The sequence below is a fragment of the Lagenorhynchus albirostris genome, chromosome 3 (assembly GCF_949774975.1).
Source record: "Lagenorhynchus albirostris chromosome 3, mLagAlb1.1, whole genome shotgun sequence".
Lineage (NCBI taxonomy): Eukaryota > Metazoa > Chordata > Mammalia > Artiodactyla > Delphinidae > Lagenorhynchus > Lagenorhynchus albirostris.
The window spans coordinates 83,175,789-83,194,962 of NC_083097.1; the positions used below are offsets into that span (position 1 = coordinate 83,175,789).

At 37.9% G+C, this 19,174-nt stretch overlaps 1 protein-coding gene across 17 annotated transcripts in view; it reads left to right on the plus strand.

Annotated features, from left to right (window-relative positions):
- PAM (peptidylglycine alpha-amidating monooxygenase) overlaps window positions 1-19,174 on the plus strand; it is a 280,812-nt gene that overhangs the window by 179,643 nt on the left and 81,995 nt on the right. For all 17 annotated transcript variants that reach the window (XM_060143341.1, XM_060143340.1, XM_060143343.1 and 14 more), the window contains 2 exons: window positions 10,241-10,326; window positions 11,841-11,924. In XM_060143341.1, the coding sequence (XP_059999324.1) occupies window positions 10,241-10,326; window positions 11,841-11,924 (170 nt within the window). The remainder of the gene's footprint in view (window positions 1-10,240; window positions 10,327-11,840; window positions 11,925-19,174) is intronic.

Genomic DNA, 19,174 nt, shown 5'->3' on the forward strand with positions numbered 1-19,174 from the left:
CAAGAGAATGAATGAAAAAATAAAATATCACTTAAATGTTATTATGGCCCTAATTGTTAAGAAAAATTACGTACAGTGAACTAAGTGTAGTTCACCGTTCTCATGTTAAGGGAATATCAGAGCAAACACATTATGTTGCCTCCTTTAAAATATTAATATTCTTAAATATACTATTTTGAAATTAAGTTTATAAAATATATTTCCAAAAGACTTCCAGGTTGGGGAAAGAGAGAATTCAAAGAAAAATGTGAAAGTGAAAACAGCAATTTTGAGTAAAGTAATTGCTGCACGTATTTTTTTTGCTAAAATTATTACTTGAAAGACAGCATTATAGAGTGAACGTGTAGCTAACTGTCTAGATTCCGTGGGTAAATTATTTATCCCTTGTGGGCTGGTCTTGATTTTTTTCATTCTAGCAAGGGACTAACACTAGATCATTTAGAGAACTCCTCTGTGCTCTAAAATTCCATAATTCTGTGAATATAAATTGTATACAAATGCTGAGTCAGATTGGAAAGACATCTTTATTAGGAGTTGGAGACATAAGTGAGTTGCATTTGTTAACTCACCTCAAGCAGACAGGCCACTGTGTTTTGCCATTGAGTTGCATCACTGAATAATTAGAATTCTTAATGACATTATACCCATGTCATTTTATTTATTTTTTTAAATTATTTTCTTTATTTTTTTTCTGGCTGCGTCAGGTCTTAGTTGTGGTATGTGGGATCTTTGTTGAGGCATGCAGCGTCTTTCGTTGTGGTGCGGGCTCTTCATTGTGGCGTGCTGGCTTCTCTCTAGTTGTGGCACGTGGATTTTCTCTCTCTAGTTGTGACGTGTGGGTTCCAGGGTGCGTGGGCTCCGTAGTTTGCAGCACACGGGCTCTCTCATTGAGGGGTGAGAGCTCAGTAGTTGTGGCGCATGGACTTATTTGCCCTGCGGCATGTGGTATCGTAGTTCCCCGACCGGGGATCAAAACCATGTCCGCTGCATTGGAAGGCAGATTCTCTACCGCTGGACCACCAGGGAAGTCCCTATACCCATGTCATTTTAAATGGATTTTTAAAATCTGCCTTGCAGCATATATTCCCTGTTAATCTATAGAGTAGTTATAATCGACTTTATAACCGTACACCAAGGACAATAATTGATGCCTTTAGCCAGCTCAAAGTGTTCATCTAACATTTAAAAGTAGGATCTTTTCACTACATATATAGAATCTGTTCAATATGCAAACTAGTAAATGTACATTACCTAAAACTGTTCTAGTGACCTGGCTTTAACAATCCAGCCTTATTCTCCATTTAAAAATGGGATGGGCTTTTTATCCCCCAATATTTGGCAAAATCCATGCTTCTTTAAAGCATTACAGCTCACAGCATATTTCATGGGCTGAACTTTTCAGTTGCTTCACAGAAACATCCTCTACTCCCTACCCCCGATGCCACTCAGGCTCAGCCCTGGAGACAGTCAGCAGATGTTTTCCGACTGCTTAACCTCTTATCCTCCCATCTGAGTTATAACACTAATAACAAAAATCTATCAGTGTCAAAAGCCTTGCATTATTTTTCTACATTGAGTCATGGACTTTATCACACTCATTTTATAGATGCAAATCTATTCTTCAGTTGCTCCATGATATAGACAGTACTTAAATGAACATTCCCAGACTTTCACATATATTTTTGGTTATGATACCAGTAGGGGCTTTTGATGTGTAAGAATATCAAGAACTCATTCACACCCTAAGGAAATCATTTTGAGAATACAAAGCTGTTTTAGTGAAAGAAGATAAAGCAAAGAGGGTATTTTAACACCATGATGAGATTAAAAATTCACATTTTAAGGCAAGACAAGAAAAATTTAAACATAAATTTTTTCTCTGCCCTTTGGCCTCCTCCCTCCCCTCTAGTGTGCATTGTGCATCTGCATTATGCATTAATCAGACCTCCCCAATGACAGAAATATCTGCTCAATCATAAAGATCAATTTTTCTTCTTCTGGCAACAGCCGTGTACTTCTTTAGAAGATAGCATTCCTTTCTCAATCCTGTCAGGGCTCACAATGACCCACCACTTACCTTGTACGTGCAGACATCTTTGGTAAACTTTATGTACAGTGGCAATTATCATTTTCCTTAACGGTAGAGATTGGTGCAGAACTGACTGGTCAGACAGTCTGGGAGATGCTGGGCTACACCTAATGTAAGTCCTTAGCTTAAATACTCACCTATGACCTTACTCATGTCACTAGCAGTATCATTTGTATTCTGCCTATTTTACAAGATAATTGTTTCTTACGCTACCAAATATGTGACTGAGCCTCAGATAAAATTAATGATGATTAGGCGACTTGAAACCATTGACCAAATGTATAGTCCTATAAGGTCAATGATTGTAATAGTGTAACTCCAGATATGGGAAAAAGCAGCAAGAGGAAACCATATCCTGGACCATAACAGCTTAGTAAGACAGATGGCCCAGAGGCTTTTGGCTACTGATAACAGGACCCAGTCCAGTAATAGCACATTGAGTGGCCTATCAACAAAATATTTGCCTGGTCTGGGAATGAGCATCCCTAGCAACAAGGGACAAATTGGTCACGAAATGCCTCCCAAACTTTGGTCGAAATTAAGACTGAAAGAGAAGGAATTGTAAGATAGAGAATGTTGCCCACCATCCAGTTCTACAAGAGTCAAGCCATTAGCCACTGCAGTTGAGGACCTAAAGTACACCCTGAAAGGAGCTCAGGGTGAAGGTCACGATGAAGCACTTTGTGCTCTGGGAAAACTGGCAAAACTGGCCCTCTGATAGACATTTTCAGGAGAAAATTTTATGAACTAAGTTTCTTGCATCTTCCCATAGTTAGAAAAGCATTAAAACCATGAACTCAGATGTCTGTTCCTTGTGACTAGCAGCAACCTTCTACTGAGATGTGTGCTTGATGGCACATCCTCCCTGCCCCAAAATCACATATATACTGACCTTTTCCAAACAGTTCTCAGAGCTCTCTGAGAGACTGTCTCCCAGCTTATAAACCTCAGTTTGGCTCAAATAAAATTTTCCATTTCTTTCTTAGATTCACTGTTGATTAATTTATTTTGTTGACAACCAAAGCGTCAAGCTCAGATTTCCTCTCTTTTCTGTTTGTTAGCAAGGATTTCCCCGTTTTCACTTTAGTTTTCTGTTTTCATTGCCAGCAAGTTGGCAAATAGGTGTGTGTCTGTAATAAAGTAAACATTTTTTCCCCCTGAAATTATGAAGTTATAATTCATCCCGTCTTCAGGCAGCACTTTTAATATGACGGCAAAGAGCTATTCTAATGACGTTTTACTGTTGTGCTGCCCTCCTTTGCTCTTTGTAATTGCCTCTTTCTACTGTTCATTAAAATATATTTACAGTTACATTAAGTTCACATGAAAATAGTAGACACAGCATGAAGCAGTTTTCATTATTTAGTCATTTTAATTTTAAAGTTGTTTTTTCTCCACATATTCCATCCAGTCTTTTGTGTCTCGTTCCAAATTAGCAGCTCACACTGGTAATGTGTCTAGTTAATTATATGCATGTGCATTTAAATTGCATACATTGATGTGAACCTTTTAATATACTGTGGAGTGGTCCCTTTCTAGTTAGAGTGGGCCTGGTGCTCAATTCTAAATTAACAGACCTCTCGAGGATGCAAATAAGGACCAGCTGATGGAAAAGCAGCAGCTCTGCTGGCCCATGTCAGGAAGGCAGCAGTACCTGTCAGATTAAGTCTCATCCCTTCTTTCCCAGACTTTTAAAGGAGGAGACAATTACTGCATCCAGGCACCAAGGGAAAGTAATAGCACCAGGATTGGAGCAAGCATAGCAATAGCACGATTTGTTGGACTCCAGTTGTGCTTGCAGACTTAAGTCAAGGTGTTAGCAGTTCTAAGTTCCCCAGATTTGTTGGCTGAATGTGAGCCATAACTGAGCAGATGCTCTTTGTGGCTTTTTGGAGTCAGTAGGGAAATGAGGCGCTGAAAACTAGGTAATTTAGATATTAAAAATTTATTCCTGCTCTCCATGAAAATATGGTAAATTTTAGGAGACCTTGGAAATTGAAATATCCATTTATCTATTCAATGAATACCTTTCTTTATTCTTACTGTAACAATCATTTTTTAAAAATAATGAGTGGTTAGCTATTCAGAGTTTCAAGCTTTGAAAATCATAGTTTTGTTTATACACATTGTTTTGGCATTTGGAGTAATTCTGGAGCACTTTCTCTTTGTGATGTGAGGTTGTATAGTCTTAAGCACTTTCTGTTCTGCTGAGCACAGGACTTAGGGCTTAAGGCAACTTATGACTGCAAGCCCCAAGATTGTGTGTTCACAATACTGGGTGATTAAAGTGAATGGGCTTCTTCTGTATTACGTCTTGTACTTTGACAAAATCTATGCAGAGCTAAAATTATTGTTTTCAGTCTTATTAATTAATATTTGATTTGGAAACTATTTCTAATGATGCTTATGACCAGCTACTGTTTACAAACCTAAGGGGGCTTCTACAGGTTGTTGAATCTTTTTTGAAAAGAAGAATCCCAGCTGGTTAGATGAGGCTGTTTCCAGCTGTTCTAACTTGGAATCATTCTCAAGCTAAAGCAGTAGTGCTTTATCATCCTATGAAGCTTTAGCTAAGATCCCTTTCAACTGCTTCTAGTTATTAACCACCTGCTGTGTCTTTTTAAATGCCACTGTCTTCACAGGGTTACAGATGCTGATGAGGGGAAAGAGAAAAGTAGCTAAAACATATAAATATATAAATAATAAATATATATATAAAAATATATATATATATAGAGAGAGAGAGAGAGAGAGAGTCCTGTATGTGAGACACCTTGCTTGGTTACTCATTTAAATGACCTTTTTTTTTAGGGTGATATCACTTTCCAGAAAAGTCTACAGGTTTGTTGCCTCCCTTATGATGATAATGCTTCTTTGGTTGAGAATGGTATTTGCATACACTGCCTTTATGCACCCTCTCCACATCCTAGCTACCTGTCATCCATACACTATACAGCAAGATTCACAGCATGTCTTCTGCAATCCCCTCTGTTTCTTCTGCCATGATGAAACTTCTAAAGTTTAACATACATAAATTCCTTGTCAGTATAAATAAAAATAACACAGTCTCCAAAATCTGTGCTACCCCTTGTTCTAAGCACTATAAAATGTGTCTTTGAGTGTAGCAGCAAAGTTTAAATTACTGCTAGGCTAAAATTAATTGCATCCTTTTCCTTTTTCTCCTTCAATATTGTAATAGATTCATATTATTATACTGCATATCTGAATGGTATAAAGAATCTTCATTAAAATAGAGTTGGCATCTTGCTCTAACTTCTGCTCACCAATGATCATATTCCTCGTCTAAGTTTTAGGTGCCTGTAATAGAGGTGTTGATAGGAGTTCCTTAGCAACTGACCAATTCTTAGTGAACTAGTGTCAACTTTAATAAAATAGAATGGCATGGTTGTAACCGTTTTGAGAGTTTAAACAGAAACCAGCATTACATAATTTTGAACATTATTATTTTCTCACAAGATGAGTATTTATGTTAAATAGGATGACAGTGTTATAGCACAGTGCTATAACATTTAATATAGAGCCAGAACTTTGAAATCAGAGCATCTTGGGATCAAATCTCAGTTCTACTACTTGATTGTTGTAATAAACATTGGTCAAATTATTTAATCTTTATTGGTCTGTTTCCTCATCTATAAAATGGGGCTACTAATCCCGCCTGATTGGACCATCACAAAGAGTAAGTGAGGGGATGTCAGTAATACGGTTGGTGCAGTGCCTGGCACATAGAAGTACTTAATAAATGGTAACTATTCTCTTTATTCATTTATTAATAAGATATATATTAACCATCCACTACGTACCAAGGGCATTCTTAGGCACTGAGAATTTGGTGTGAACAAAACAGATATACCTTCTGCTCTTGTGGACTTTAGAGCCTCTCTGATCTGTTGGTGGAGAGGGGTAGGGTGGGGAGTGAGGATGATGCCTAGATATTGTGGTGCTATTTTTTCAGGCTGGTGCCTTTTAATCACCTCTCCTATTTAGTTTTCCCATTAAGTATCCTTCTAATTATTATGTTAATGCATACACATTGCATTGAAATTCACATAGGATTTGTCTGAATTGGGAAATGTGTTCTGTGGGTTTATAGAGCAGTTAATGAAATTTGAATACCTGACTCACACTGGATGTAATTTTGAAAAGTAAGGACATTTCACATATGCCATTGATTTTTATGTGTGTTTCTTAAAGAAACTTTCTGACTTTGGATTAATTTTCCTGTGATTCTGTTAGATGCTTAATGCATTAAAATTGTAATTGAAGACTGTACAGACTTAACTTAGGGCATGACAATTTTATTAAAACTAGTTTTTTCAGACCAAAGAAGAAATGACTTATCAGTTCTGATTTTCTCTGAGTAACCTTGGGTTTTAACTAACCTTTCACAGATAGAACCAGAGGAGTACTTTAACAGTCAATTATGCTCTATGTGGATAATTCAAAATGACAGGCTAGCACTTTTCAGAGCTTGGCATAGTCTGGAAATATTCATGCCATCTGAATGGTTTCCCCATAGATTAGAGGTGAAAAGGTTCTATAGCAAAGGTCCAAGAATCCAGAGTAGTTTTATTTTCAAATGTTAATTCTCATCATTTTTGCTATGAATACTAAGAAACCACTAGGGAGCTATGTGAATCTTTTCACAATTAATTGGCTTAATCTAGACAAGCCTTTAGGAGTAGCTGTTAGAATTATAAGAATAAGAAACCTGGTCGATGAGGCCTGAAATTACAAGAGCCGTTGATCAAGGGTTGCTTTGCTTCCTAGCCTTAATACTCTTCTTCTCAATAAGAATAATAAAAATTCTCACTATTTTTACAAGACACTGTTTGGAAAGCCAACATATGCAATACTGCCTTTATTCTGTTGGTCATTTTATGTGGAGAAAATGTGACACTGTTTCCATTTAAAATGGGAAATGGAAATTTGAAAATGAAAAGATGTGGCGAGTTTATCCAAATGTTCTTTGCCACTCCTTTATGTTATCCATTGTAGGACTCATTTCTCTTGACCTCTTGTTTTTCCTCTTCACTTAGTCCTGTCACTCATTAAGTTTTAGAATGAGTTTCAATATCCCAGGGCCCTCCAGTGAGTCATCGTTTACTCAGCCTTGAGTTTTATACAATTTTTTAAAAATTATAACAGGATTTTAAAACCAAATCAAAGTTTGCTTTTGGAGCTCTTCTTTTACCAGACCTGTTGAGAGCATGAAACATTGTCTCTTCGCAAATAAGAACTTATTTTATCTAAAATTTGATTTTAGAATTGCATACTCGAATTGCAGCTTAGTTCAGGTATGAGAGTAATCATCAAAGCTGATCTTCATATAATACCATGAAGTCTCTGCCTGTAAGTCAGTCTCATGAATAGAGATATAAGGGAGTGTGACAGCCAGAGCTTTGAATCATGGCTTGGCTGTGTGACCTTTTGAAAGTTACTTAAAGTCTCTGAGCTTATTCAGCTGTAAAGTATAACCTACTTGCAATGACTTGTGAGAGTGAGTATGAGCCAATTTGTACAGAATTCCAGGCAAATGATAATTCAAATTTATTGTCATTTAATATTTTTTTAAATGTTATACTTGACAGTACAATAAAACTTAGGCCAATTCAATTATTTAAGTGTTTGTATATAAAAAGTTAAAAATGTATTTAGAAGTTAACTTCCCCAAACATTTCTTGAATATTGACTAAATGCCAGGCAGAGCTGCAGGTGCTGGGAGTACAGGGTGAAAGATACGACCCAAACCTCAAAGTCTACACAGTCTGGTTGGAGAGGAGATAAGCAAGGTGATACTTAGGATGCGTGCTATGGTTAAAGAATGCAAGTTGGGTGGGACGGGCATCAGAGAAAGCTTCCCTGAGGAGGAAGACTTGAAGTGAATCTTGAATGAAAAGGTGAGAACAAGGTTGTCAGGCAGAGAGTTGGAGAAGGGGTTTTCCAGAAAGAGAACAGTGGAGAAGAGAGAAGTTAGAAATTGGCAGCAACTTGGCATGACTGAAAAGGGGTTTTTTTTTCTGGGGATATAACAGGGACCCAGATCATAAAAGCCTCATGTGTTATACTACAATGTTTAGATTTTATTTTGGTGTTATTTTTGGGAAACATTTGAAAGAATTTGTGCCAGCAAATGACATAGTCAAATATGTAGCTTAGAAAATTTTAACTAAACCAGTTTTCTCTGTTATATTTCATTCTGGTTCTTTCTAGTCATACACTGAATTGACTTCCATATCAGAGGAAGCAATTATCTTGTTTAACCTAAGACTGTCATCACATTGCTGTTAAGCACTTGTATATTTATGATCTTTGTTGAAAGCTATGAAAATTGCCATCAAGATCTTTAAATTTTAGTAGCTCACAGCAGTGAGATACCAAGTTCATCGCATCTGGCAATCTCGTTTCTTAAACTATTATAGCATGAGGCCAGGGAGGGAAATTCCGCTTTTGTGCACTGTCCAATACCCCAAGCTTCTTAGCACACTTGGCACAAGGATGTCACAGACATTTGTTCCAATGCATGCATCTCACATGCTAATGATCCTGCATCATAAGTATATCGTTTTTGACAGTGAACAGTAAGAAACCACTGGGTGATGTGCTTTACATTGCACATTACCCAATTTCTTTCTACAGCCCGATTTAGAGAAGCTAGAGCATTTGCTAAATATAACCTTATAGGGACCTCCTGGTTCCTGGCCCTTTATTCAGATGAATAACTGTTGTCTGCACTTATTGCCTATCCTTTCCCACCATTTCTGGCTGTAACCAGGAAGCATGTTAGGAGTCCCTGCCTCTGACATGGCCTGGGTGTTCTCCAGGTTTCTAGGCTCAGTTTCTCCAGGTTTCTAGGCTCAGTTTCTAACCTGTTTAGGAAGCTGCCACGGTCTGCCTTCACTTCCCTTCCAGGCCATGGGCAATGCACTTTTTCTCCTGTGTGAGCCAACCTCCCGGCCAAGAAGCTGTTTTTGTCCTTGTCCTTGACGGTCCTCAGACCTTTCAGATCTGCCTAAACTCCTGACTCTGACCTTGCTTGGTGCCAGTTTCTCAAAACACAAATATATAAAAGCGACATGAAAATGTCACCCAACAGTGTTTTGAACAAGTCAAATTATATAACAGAACCAACTAAGAGATGTAGTGTAATGGGGAAAAAGTGTGTGGTTTGGAGTCAGACAGCTTACCATTTGTGAAATTGGATCTACCATATAGATACCAACATGCTAGTTACTGTGCTGGGTGACTTACACGTATTACCACCACCACTCCCCATCAGAGAGGTTTCCACACAGAAATTGGGCCTTTGAGGGCTGATGTACATGTCCAAGATACACAGCTATTAAGGGGAGGTTGTGGGATTCAACTCCAGAGATGTCTTTCTGCCTGTGCTCCTTTGAGCATATAACACTGCCTCTCAACAGTGAGTCTTTAGATAAAGTGAATGTTTTGTTAAATAATGCAGAACCCTGGTATAGTGCTTTGAGGTTTATGAAGTGCTTTCATTTCTATATCATCTACTTTATAGAACAACTCTTTGAAGTAAGTGTAACTATCCCTGTTTTACAAGAGAGAAAACTGAGGCTCTGTAAGATTAAGTGACTTGAAACAATTTATAAATGGCATAACCCGTATTCATAAACTTTAAAAAAGCCACAAGAACCCTGTGAGTGGGATATACTTGTATTGTTCACCCTACTGAGGGTAGGCACTATAAATGCCACCGATCCCCAAATGGGAAATGAGTATGATGTTTCTTTTAATCCACTTCCAAATTTCCACTGCATTGGCTTTGGTTTACACACCCTTTGTGTAATGCTTACTTTTCTACCTGATTACATAGAGTACATTCCAAGGATGGTGAATTAAACTGTATATCTACCTCACAGGATTGTTTCACATCAGGCAACTAACAAACAAATCTCCCTTTATAGGTGCTTTTTCACATATAAAATTGTTCTTCGCTCCAGTGTCCCTTACAGTCTTAAAATTGATATGACTATAATGATGGTATATTGATGTACTTTTCTTTGCCTTGTTTTCAAAAACCTCTCCCTCCCCACTCCTCCCATGGGAAGAGATTTATGCACTTTACTAATTGAATCTTCACTTATAGCTATTTTTTTTCTTCAGGTTTTGTGATGAAGGAACCTGTACAGATAAAGCCAATATTCTATATGCCTGGGCAAGAAATGCTCCCCCAACCAGACTCCCCAAAGGTATACCTGAGGCCTCTTGGATAGCCTTATATTAAACTGCTTAGTTTTTGATTCCAACGTACTTTTTATTATATGTTCTTTCCAACAGCTCTTGACCATGTTCTATGTTGCAATTTCACGCTAAAAAGTACCCTTATTGCCTGCTTTATATTGAAAAGGTTTCATTGAGGTTGTTCTTCTTTCTCTGCCTCTCTTTGATAAGTAATTGGCTCACACAACAGTTTAGATAGAATTAGAAAATAACGAGTATACCTCAAGCCACCTTTGGCCTGAGACACATTGGTTCTTGACAGCAGGAGCATTTCACGAGCCAAGAGAGCTAGGAATTAAATAAATTGCCATTTCAGCAGACAGATTTTTAATAGTCCTGGAACCTGGGCATTTAATGTGATGCCAGACCTCAGCTGGCTTTCTGAATTCACCTCTAAACCGTTCATAGCTTCCAACGTGTGAGTGAATTAACGGACTCTCCTTTATTACCTGGATCTTTCTTAGTATCAAAGTGAACGTATAGTTTTGAAACAGAATAAGACTGCCGTGGTTTAGGGATGGAGGGATGGTATCTTGTGATGCCTCCCTAACTCATGCCTGCACTAATTTTTAAATTTTTTAATATTTTTAACCTTTTTATACAGTTTTAAAGGTTGCTTTCTCTTTATAGTTATTACACAATATTGACTATATTCCATGCATTGTGCAGTACATCCTTGAGCCTCTCTTTCACCCAATAGTTTGATTTCTGTTTTGCTTTACTTCAAATGAGTGTCAGAATCCTCTCTAGAGTTTACCAGGCAGCCACTATCAAACAAGTTTGGAAACTAATAGGGAGGTTTGTCATAGATTTGTTGATGTTTTTAAGATCCCTTGGTAGAGAAGATTAAAAAAATTTTTTTTCTCTGTCTAGAAATATTTTCTCTGTAGATTTTTTTTTAGCTTACTAGCAAACTCTACTAACAGTAAGACTCTTAGGCACCCTTCAGATTCCAAAACTTTATTGACATTGTAATCTAGTAGGTAATTGGTTTCTTCAATGATATTTTTGCAGATACCTGATTTTGTATGGGAAGAAAAACAATTTCCTGAGATGGTCCTAAGAAGTCTGTTTCCTATATTCAATCAGAAAATAAAAATGAGTATGAGTATATACAAAACAAAATGAAAGAATGGGTTTATGTATGTCTGTTATGTAATCAACAGGGACAGAATTTTGTTTTGTTTTGTTTTGTTCTGTTTCTTGAAAAATGAATGAATTGTCCTCTTAAAGTGTAAGTGATCACTCTGGTTCTGAAGTGGAGACTACGAATATAATTCTGTCAGAGCTTAGAGAAGGAATGATAGGTTATATCAGAGATTTTCATTGAATGCCTAGTTTATTTCCATTTTCATATAACATAATTTCATATATTATGTGCTATTTTCTTTCCCTTTGGATTTCATAGATCAGCAACCTTTGATTAGCTCTATTTAACTTCCATTTCTAAAATATTAATTTATCTTCTTTTGAATATCTTCAGGTGTTGGATTCAGAGTTGGAGGAGAGACTGGAAGCAAATACTTTGTACTACAAGTACACTATGGGGATATTAGTGCTTTTAGAGGTAAGTTTTGAAATGTTGGAACTAAGCTGAACTTCAATACTATATTGTTTAAAATATATATACTGTTTTTTATATAATAAAATGAAGAATTGACTACAGCCTCTGCCCACTAGTAAACAGCTGCTTTTGTCTCTTGGAATTTGAGACTATTGAAGAAATGACTTTTATTTTGAAAGTTATAATCTCTTATGCACATATTCTCTTATGCATCCTACTGTGCTTTCTCTTATGCTGACTTCAGGGTTCTCTTCCTTTCCAATGTATCATCTTATCCACCGTCTCCTATTAGATTCCTTCTTAGCAACATTGTCAGAAAGACTAGGGACTAGTAATTTATTTATATTACTAGAAGCAAGCCACTGGAGAGTCAGCATGTTTTGTAACACAAAACATGTTTAATCAATAATATATCTGGGGGCTTCCCTGGTGGCGCAGTGGTTGAGAATCCGCCTGCCGATGCAGGGGACACGGGTTCGTGCCCTGGACCAGGAAGATCCCACGTGCCGCGGAGCAGCTGGGCCCGTGAGCCATGCCCGCTGGGCCTGAGCGTCCGGAGCCTGTGCTCCTTAACGGAAGAGGCCACAGCAGTGAGAGGCCCATGTACCACAAAAAAAATAAATAAATAATAATAATATATCTGATTGTAGTACTAATTATAAGTTTTCATTATATGAATTTATTCTTTTTTTAAAAATTTTTAAAAGTTCTCAAATGCTCAGGTTCATGTCAGTGGTTTATCTGTAATCCACACTTGCCACTTCATCTGTTGCCCACTGCACCGATGCACGGACCCCACCCACTCCATAGAGGCTGCTGAACACTGCCCTAGACACTTGCTGGTCTACCCATATTACCATGCACTTTGTTTAAGTGCTCCTTTTCTTATCATAGAATCATTAACAGGAGGAAGGGGCCCTGTTCCCAAGGCAACCAAGACTGGGCTTATTATTCCTTCTGCTGCATTTAGTCAAACTCCAGCTGCATTCCAGGTTCACACTTTGGTGTTCACAGGAGTGTAAATGTTAAGCAGTCTTCTTCTTGGCTTGTCAGCCTTTCTACTTTGTCTTGCTGACCTCTACATGTTTTCTTGAGTTCTCTAACACTATTTTTCTACAAACTAACCTAATACATTTTGCTCTCTAGATGCATTAGCTTTCTATCCAGCAACTAAGTTTAGAAGTACACATCCATCTCTGCCTATGAAATATCCTCTGGGGCCTTTGCTGAGAGCACCCCATGCTGAAAGTTTCCATAGGTTCTCAGCATTCAGGACTGGGACAATAAATGCAGTCTTCCTCTGGAAAAGGATGTTAGAAAGAATAAATTTATGTCAACTATACTCCAATAAAATTTTTTAAAAGAATAAATTTATATAATGAAAAATTATAATTAGTACTACGATCAGATATATTATCGATTAAACAAGCTCCTGTGGACCAGCTCATGAACCTAACTTCCAAGTAAAACCTGTTTTTTATAAAAAATATGCTTTGAGTTATGTATAAATAGCTTTCCATTTTTGGAACGGGACCTAAAATCTTAAGTTGTTAATTGTAGTGCTGAGCCAAGGTTTTGTTGAAAACAGAGGAATAAATAAAGTTCATGTTTGAGAAACAAAGACACAAATTATCTGCTATCAGGGGAACAGGCAGATTCTAAGACTGCTGACTTCCAAAGCATTGACAAGACTATTATTTTTCCAAAGAAGTGAGGAAGGCTTTCCCCAATTACCACAACTAAAGTAGCTGGTAGTGTCCACACATACAGGACCCCACCCCTACTCTCCATCCTTCTATAGAACCCTAGACTTGACTTTTTAGCCTAATTCCTCTGAGCTTTGTAGTACCTCCTAACAGATACCATACTGATACCCCAGGGGAAATGGATGATACATATAATATGCTAGTTTTTAAAACATATTACTGTAATAATTTAATTTAAATTAACTTCTTACCGATGAGGAATTAATTTTATTTTATAATTTATGTCTAATATGGGGTAATTAAAAAGTATTGATATTTAATATATAAATATATAGTTATTTACTATAAGAGACTGATTAGAAACTTTCATACTAGTTTTTCATTTTTCACTTTTTTGAGAACCATTTTTCTAAAAGAAGGTGCATATGAGGTAGGACCTGTATATAGTTCATAGATCTTATGATAATGTAATAAAAATGTAAACAAAAAAATTTCACCCGTATAATTCTTTCAGTAGCATTAGATACTATCTTGTGCCTTAAACTATACATGGCTTAGAATAGTAAGTAAACACGCGGGAAAATATCAGATCTCACTAAAACAACGAGAGAGCATTTTGCGTTTACTTAATTGGGTGTGAGTGGAGATTGAATTATAAAACCCAGGACTGCCAGGGCTTAGATGAATATGCTACAGTTTGAGGAGCTTTGTGAATTAGTGCAGTGTTTTAGAAAGCAACTTTATCATATTATATACATTTTATATAAAACATTAAAATCTTGCTCTAGGCTTTCATCCTAAACTAAAGGAAGGGTTTTGTTGGATTTTTTGGTTTGTTTTCTAATGAGCTACCTACCCACAGTTATTTATATACCATTAACTAGTAATATGAAAACCTGGAAAGTTAACAAACGTCCCTTAATAGGGGACTAATTAAATAAATGGTATAACAACAAAAATAGCAAATTATAAAATTTTATACAGACTACATAAAACCGTATGTATGCTTGTATGTTTCCAAGGATTATAAGGAACAAGGAATAAAAGGAAACAGTCAATAAGCATGAGAGACAGGATCATGTGATTTTTTTTTTTTCCTTTACAATGTTATAACATTCTCTTCATGTTTTTACATTCCACAAATATAAGCACTATGTTAGATACCTGCCAGTACCTGCCAGTTTGTGCGCTGCATTCCCACTCATACCCTCCTGACAAAAAAGAGTTAAAGTAAATCTTTATGTGCCTGATTAACTATAAGAAGTGACTTACACTTTAAAAAGGTTCTATACTGTGATCACACACTTATCTCCAGATGAACCTAGAAGTGGAATTATAACATATCTTTTAATGATTAAAAATGCATTATAGATATGTTATATATGTATTATATATATATACATAATCATCTTAGTGTCAGTGAAGATTTGAACTTCACGGTATTAGAACTATTGATGATATTTTTAAGAATATAAATTATAAATCAGAAGCAGATTAACACTCTGAGGAAATCACTGCACTCTACTGAAAAGTGGGAAAATGTTTGGCTTAAGGGTATGAGCATTTTTCCACATAGGGAAGGTTTTAGAGAGTTGAGAAGCCTAGGACTTCTCTTTAATAAAGCATCAACAGTGAAGTTAAAATATCTTCTCAAATTTGTTGGCATGTGATAAAGTATCAGAGAGAACATAACCTGAAGCCAGCTGGTTATATCTTGGACTGGGAGGCCTAGTAGTAGGAAAAGATAGGTCTGTTGGATACCCAAAATATTTGTTTTGTTTTGGTTGTTGTTTGTTTTGGAAATTGAGCAGAATGTGAAACTGTAAATTGTCATTTAAAAGGAGCCAACTTTATTAAATGCCATGTCAATCATAATGTCAGACCTGGGCTAGTGCTGGGTATACTGATCTTCTTGCCCAGAGGAGTATAGTACATTCTAGCAGGAGAGACAAGCACAGGAACAGTGCGTCTATAGGCAGTAATAGAAACACATGCCAGATATGGAGGCCGTGGAGAGGTGGAGCGGAACAGCTCTGCCTGGAAGGGCAGTGGGACGTTGTCTGGGAAAGGCTTCTTAGAAGATGGAACCGTTGCAAAGATTTGAATGGTGATCAGGAGACTGCAGATAAGTGGGAGCAGGGGTAAGACGTGTTCCCGATGAAGTAGAAGTATGTGCATGGCCATGGGGGAGTGAAAAGCCTCATGTCCGCAAGGAACTCTTGGTGATTTGGCCTTACTGGAGGGTGAAATGCAAAGGGGTAAGTGGCAAGAAAGGAGAAGAGAGCTGGCACCCAGAGTGCTTATCAGCAGTAACCTGATCAGATTTTCACTTCAGTCCTAGGCTTGAGTGCATGGGAAAGCTACCAGCCTTATGCAGAAAGATTGGGGTGTTAGGAGGCCAGGGCGAGCCTGGAAGGCGCTCTGGAAGACCAGAATGAGTCCTTTTTCCTTTTTTTCTTTTTTTGTGGTATGCGGACCTCTCACTGTTGTGGCCTCTCCCATTGCGGAGCACAGGCTCCGGACGCACAGGCTCAGCGGCCATGGCTCACGGGCCCAGTCGCTCTGCGGCATGTGGGATCCTCCCGGACCGGGGCACGAACCCGTGTCCCCTGCATCAGCAGGTGGACTCTCAACCACTGCGCCACCAGGGAAGCCCTGAGTTCTTTTTTAAATGTAAGCTTTATAACATTTTATAAATTAACATTCTGTGGAAAACAGAATATAACCCAATTAGAAATGTGTGTCCAGTATAAGCATAGTATTTGGTTACATGATTAAACTCTACGACCAGATGGCCTGACAATGGCACTTGCTAATTTTGTTATCCTCACCAAGTTTCTAAACTTCTCTGACCTCCTCATCTATAAAATGGGATCATAATGGTTCCTATAAAGTTATATGGTAAGCACTCGATCTTAGCTACTATCGTTATAGTTCCCATAAAAGGCTTTAAAGTGATATAAATTCCCCTAAATGCAACCTTTTGCCATAGTTGCCCATAATATAAAGAATATGTTGGTTACTTTTCAAGGGTGTCAAAATTTCTTGTTATGTTTAGACACAGAACTGTATTTATGTCTGTCACGTTGCCAGTGGACTTTTCCTAGTTATGCTCTGTTTCCTGTTCTCCACAGACTTTTTCATTGTTCAGAGTTCAGTTATACAGAGATAAACTGTAAGACCAAGTTCCTGCCCTTAAGGAAATTAGAATAGCAGCAACTAGAGATTTAGAGATTCCTCCTGGTCCTTCTTCTTTCTTTCTTTCTTTCATTGCCAAATTTTTTCTATAGAGTTTTATTCCATAGAGAAAATTCTGCTGAGATTGTTGCAGAAATTTGCCACTTTTCTTCTAGGTGTTTTGGCCCAGGGGAATCAAGAAAAGTGGCCTCTTCTTTACAGAGTTTCCGGCATTAGCTTACTAGTCTCCAACAATAACTCATTTCTCAAATTAGAAAACTCTTGCACTCACCAGCTGAAGTTTGGAGCTGATATCTTAAAAAGGAGGCAAGAATTTCTTCCCAAGTGCATAATCTCTGTCTTTGAGTTGGCAAAATTTCCATGCTATAAACTATTTACTGTCCTTAAGCTCTTGGTGCATATAAGAAAACTAACAGGTATTATCAAGGATACAGATCACACACGCACGCGTGCACACACACACACACACACTCACACACACATCCAGAGCTTGCTTCTACTCCTTCATCACAGCCCTCAAAGTACACCTACAGTTTAGCATGTTCCTGGGAGTACAGCTAAACAATTCATTTTCCTTAGAGTGAACGTTTAATACTTATATTCTAAATGAGATGAATGAAACCGAGGGATCCTGTTTTTGACTCTCCATTATGTAAGGGTGAGCTCTAAGAAGTTTCTTCTCCAAATTTCTGGGGTTATATTAGTAAAATCAGATCACAAAATTCTAGTTAGAACCCTTAAAGAACAAATCATTTTCAGTAGCCAAGTTTTCCAGAAAGCTAAGGTTTTAACGCTCTAAGTACTATAGCCTTAAAACATTTTGGACAGAAATCTTTCCCAAATATATAATGCGTCTCATGAAATTAAAATAGGTGCAGATGTTAAATACCTAATGCTGTGCCCAACACAGAGCAGACTGGCAATAAATGTTAGTTGTCTTCCTTATCCCTTTCTCCCTTTCCTTCATAATTTTGGGATATCAGCTACTGCACAATTATTTCCCTCCAAATTTTAGGAGTAGATAGAGTTTTTTCATCTTACTGGGCTTGTTGCCTTCTTCTATCTGCTTCTCTCTATTTTATGTAACTCCTTCTGTTGTCAAGCTACCACTTCAACTCATTTTAATTCAAACAGAGCAGCGCATGGAGGCAAAGATGAGTAAGAACAAAAGTTTGCCTGCATCCTATGGGGGCAATTGAAAATAAAACAGTAACTGTAATTACATGAGCCAGTACAGTCTGTGCAATAAGAGAGGGGGTTGAGAAGCAAACAAGACCACACCTAGTTTAGAAAAAGATTTCATGTTGCCAGATTGATTTCCTACAGGCCTCCTTCTGCCTTGTACTACATTGATGATATGGAATCTAGGCAGCTAAATTTCATATAATTGTTTATAAATTTAGGGTAAACAGACTCTGAACTGAAACCCTTAGAGGGAATTTTTTGAATAAAATCATGGGAACACAAGTGCCTGGACTTGGTAGCCTTCAGATTTGATTTCTTCTTGCCCTCCTGTGTTGTTGCACCCTGGCTATGATCCGTTTTGGTGTGGCTTCTGAATAGCTTAGTTCCAGACAGGTGGGTGTTACTAGACATAGGTCATGCATTCGTGAAATGCGCGCTCCACACTTGTACACGTACACACACAAGGGGCTCCTTCCTCGCCACCACTGAAGGAGTAGTAGGGTGAGCATGAGGGGAGGGGAGACAGTGGCAGGCAGAAGGGAAAACAGAGGACTCTGGAGGAATTCTAATCCCACTATGACTCCTGCTGCATGTCTGCCTCTTACAAGACTCTGCCGGGAAGCTATGGAAAAAGCTTTGAAATTGTGGGCCGGGGAAGAATCCCTTGCTAATGCATTTTTGAACAAGGTGGAGCATAGATCAGTGGCAGGGCAGCTACACTTCAAATTATTTCATTCCAGTATAAAGCAGACTGCTCTGACTTCAGTGTAATCATTAGAGGTGCTCTTGACTCCCTGATACCTGATTGCAGAGACAGTGGGAAACTGGTGGAATGTTGCTCCCTGTTGCTGCCTGTGTTGTCTTTTCTAAATCTGTTGAAGTAGCTTCCTCCTGCGTGCTTTCCAGGGAGATATATACCAAGCCTGCTTTTACTCTCTCCTCTGCAAAGTGAGGGATGCTGTGGGTCAGGGTATTTAAACCCAGGTATTTTCAGGTGTTCTGGATTACTTTCCATGTTTAAGAATCTCCTTTGAAATTCCAAATGTGGAGGGTGTTATTAATGATTCCCCTCCCCCGGGGAGATGCCTGAAAGCCATTGAGTCTCTACGCTAAAGGAGACAGAGATGGCACCTTTCTGGCATTCAGCCTGGCCTTCTCTGAATG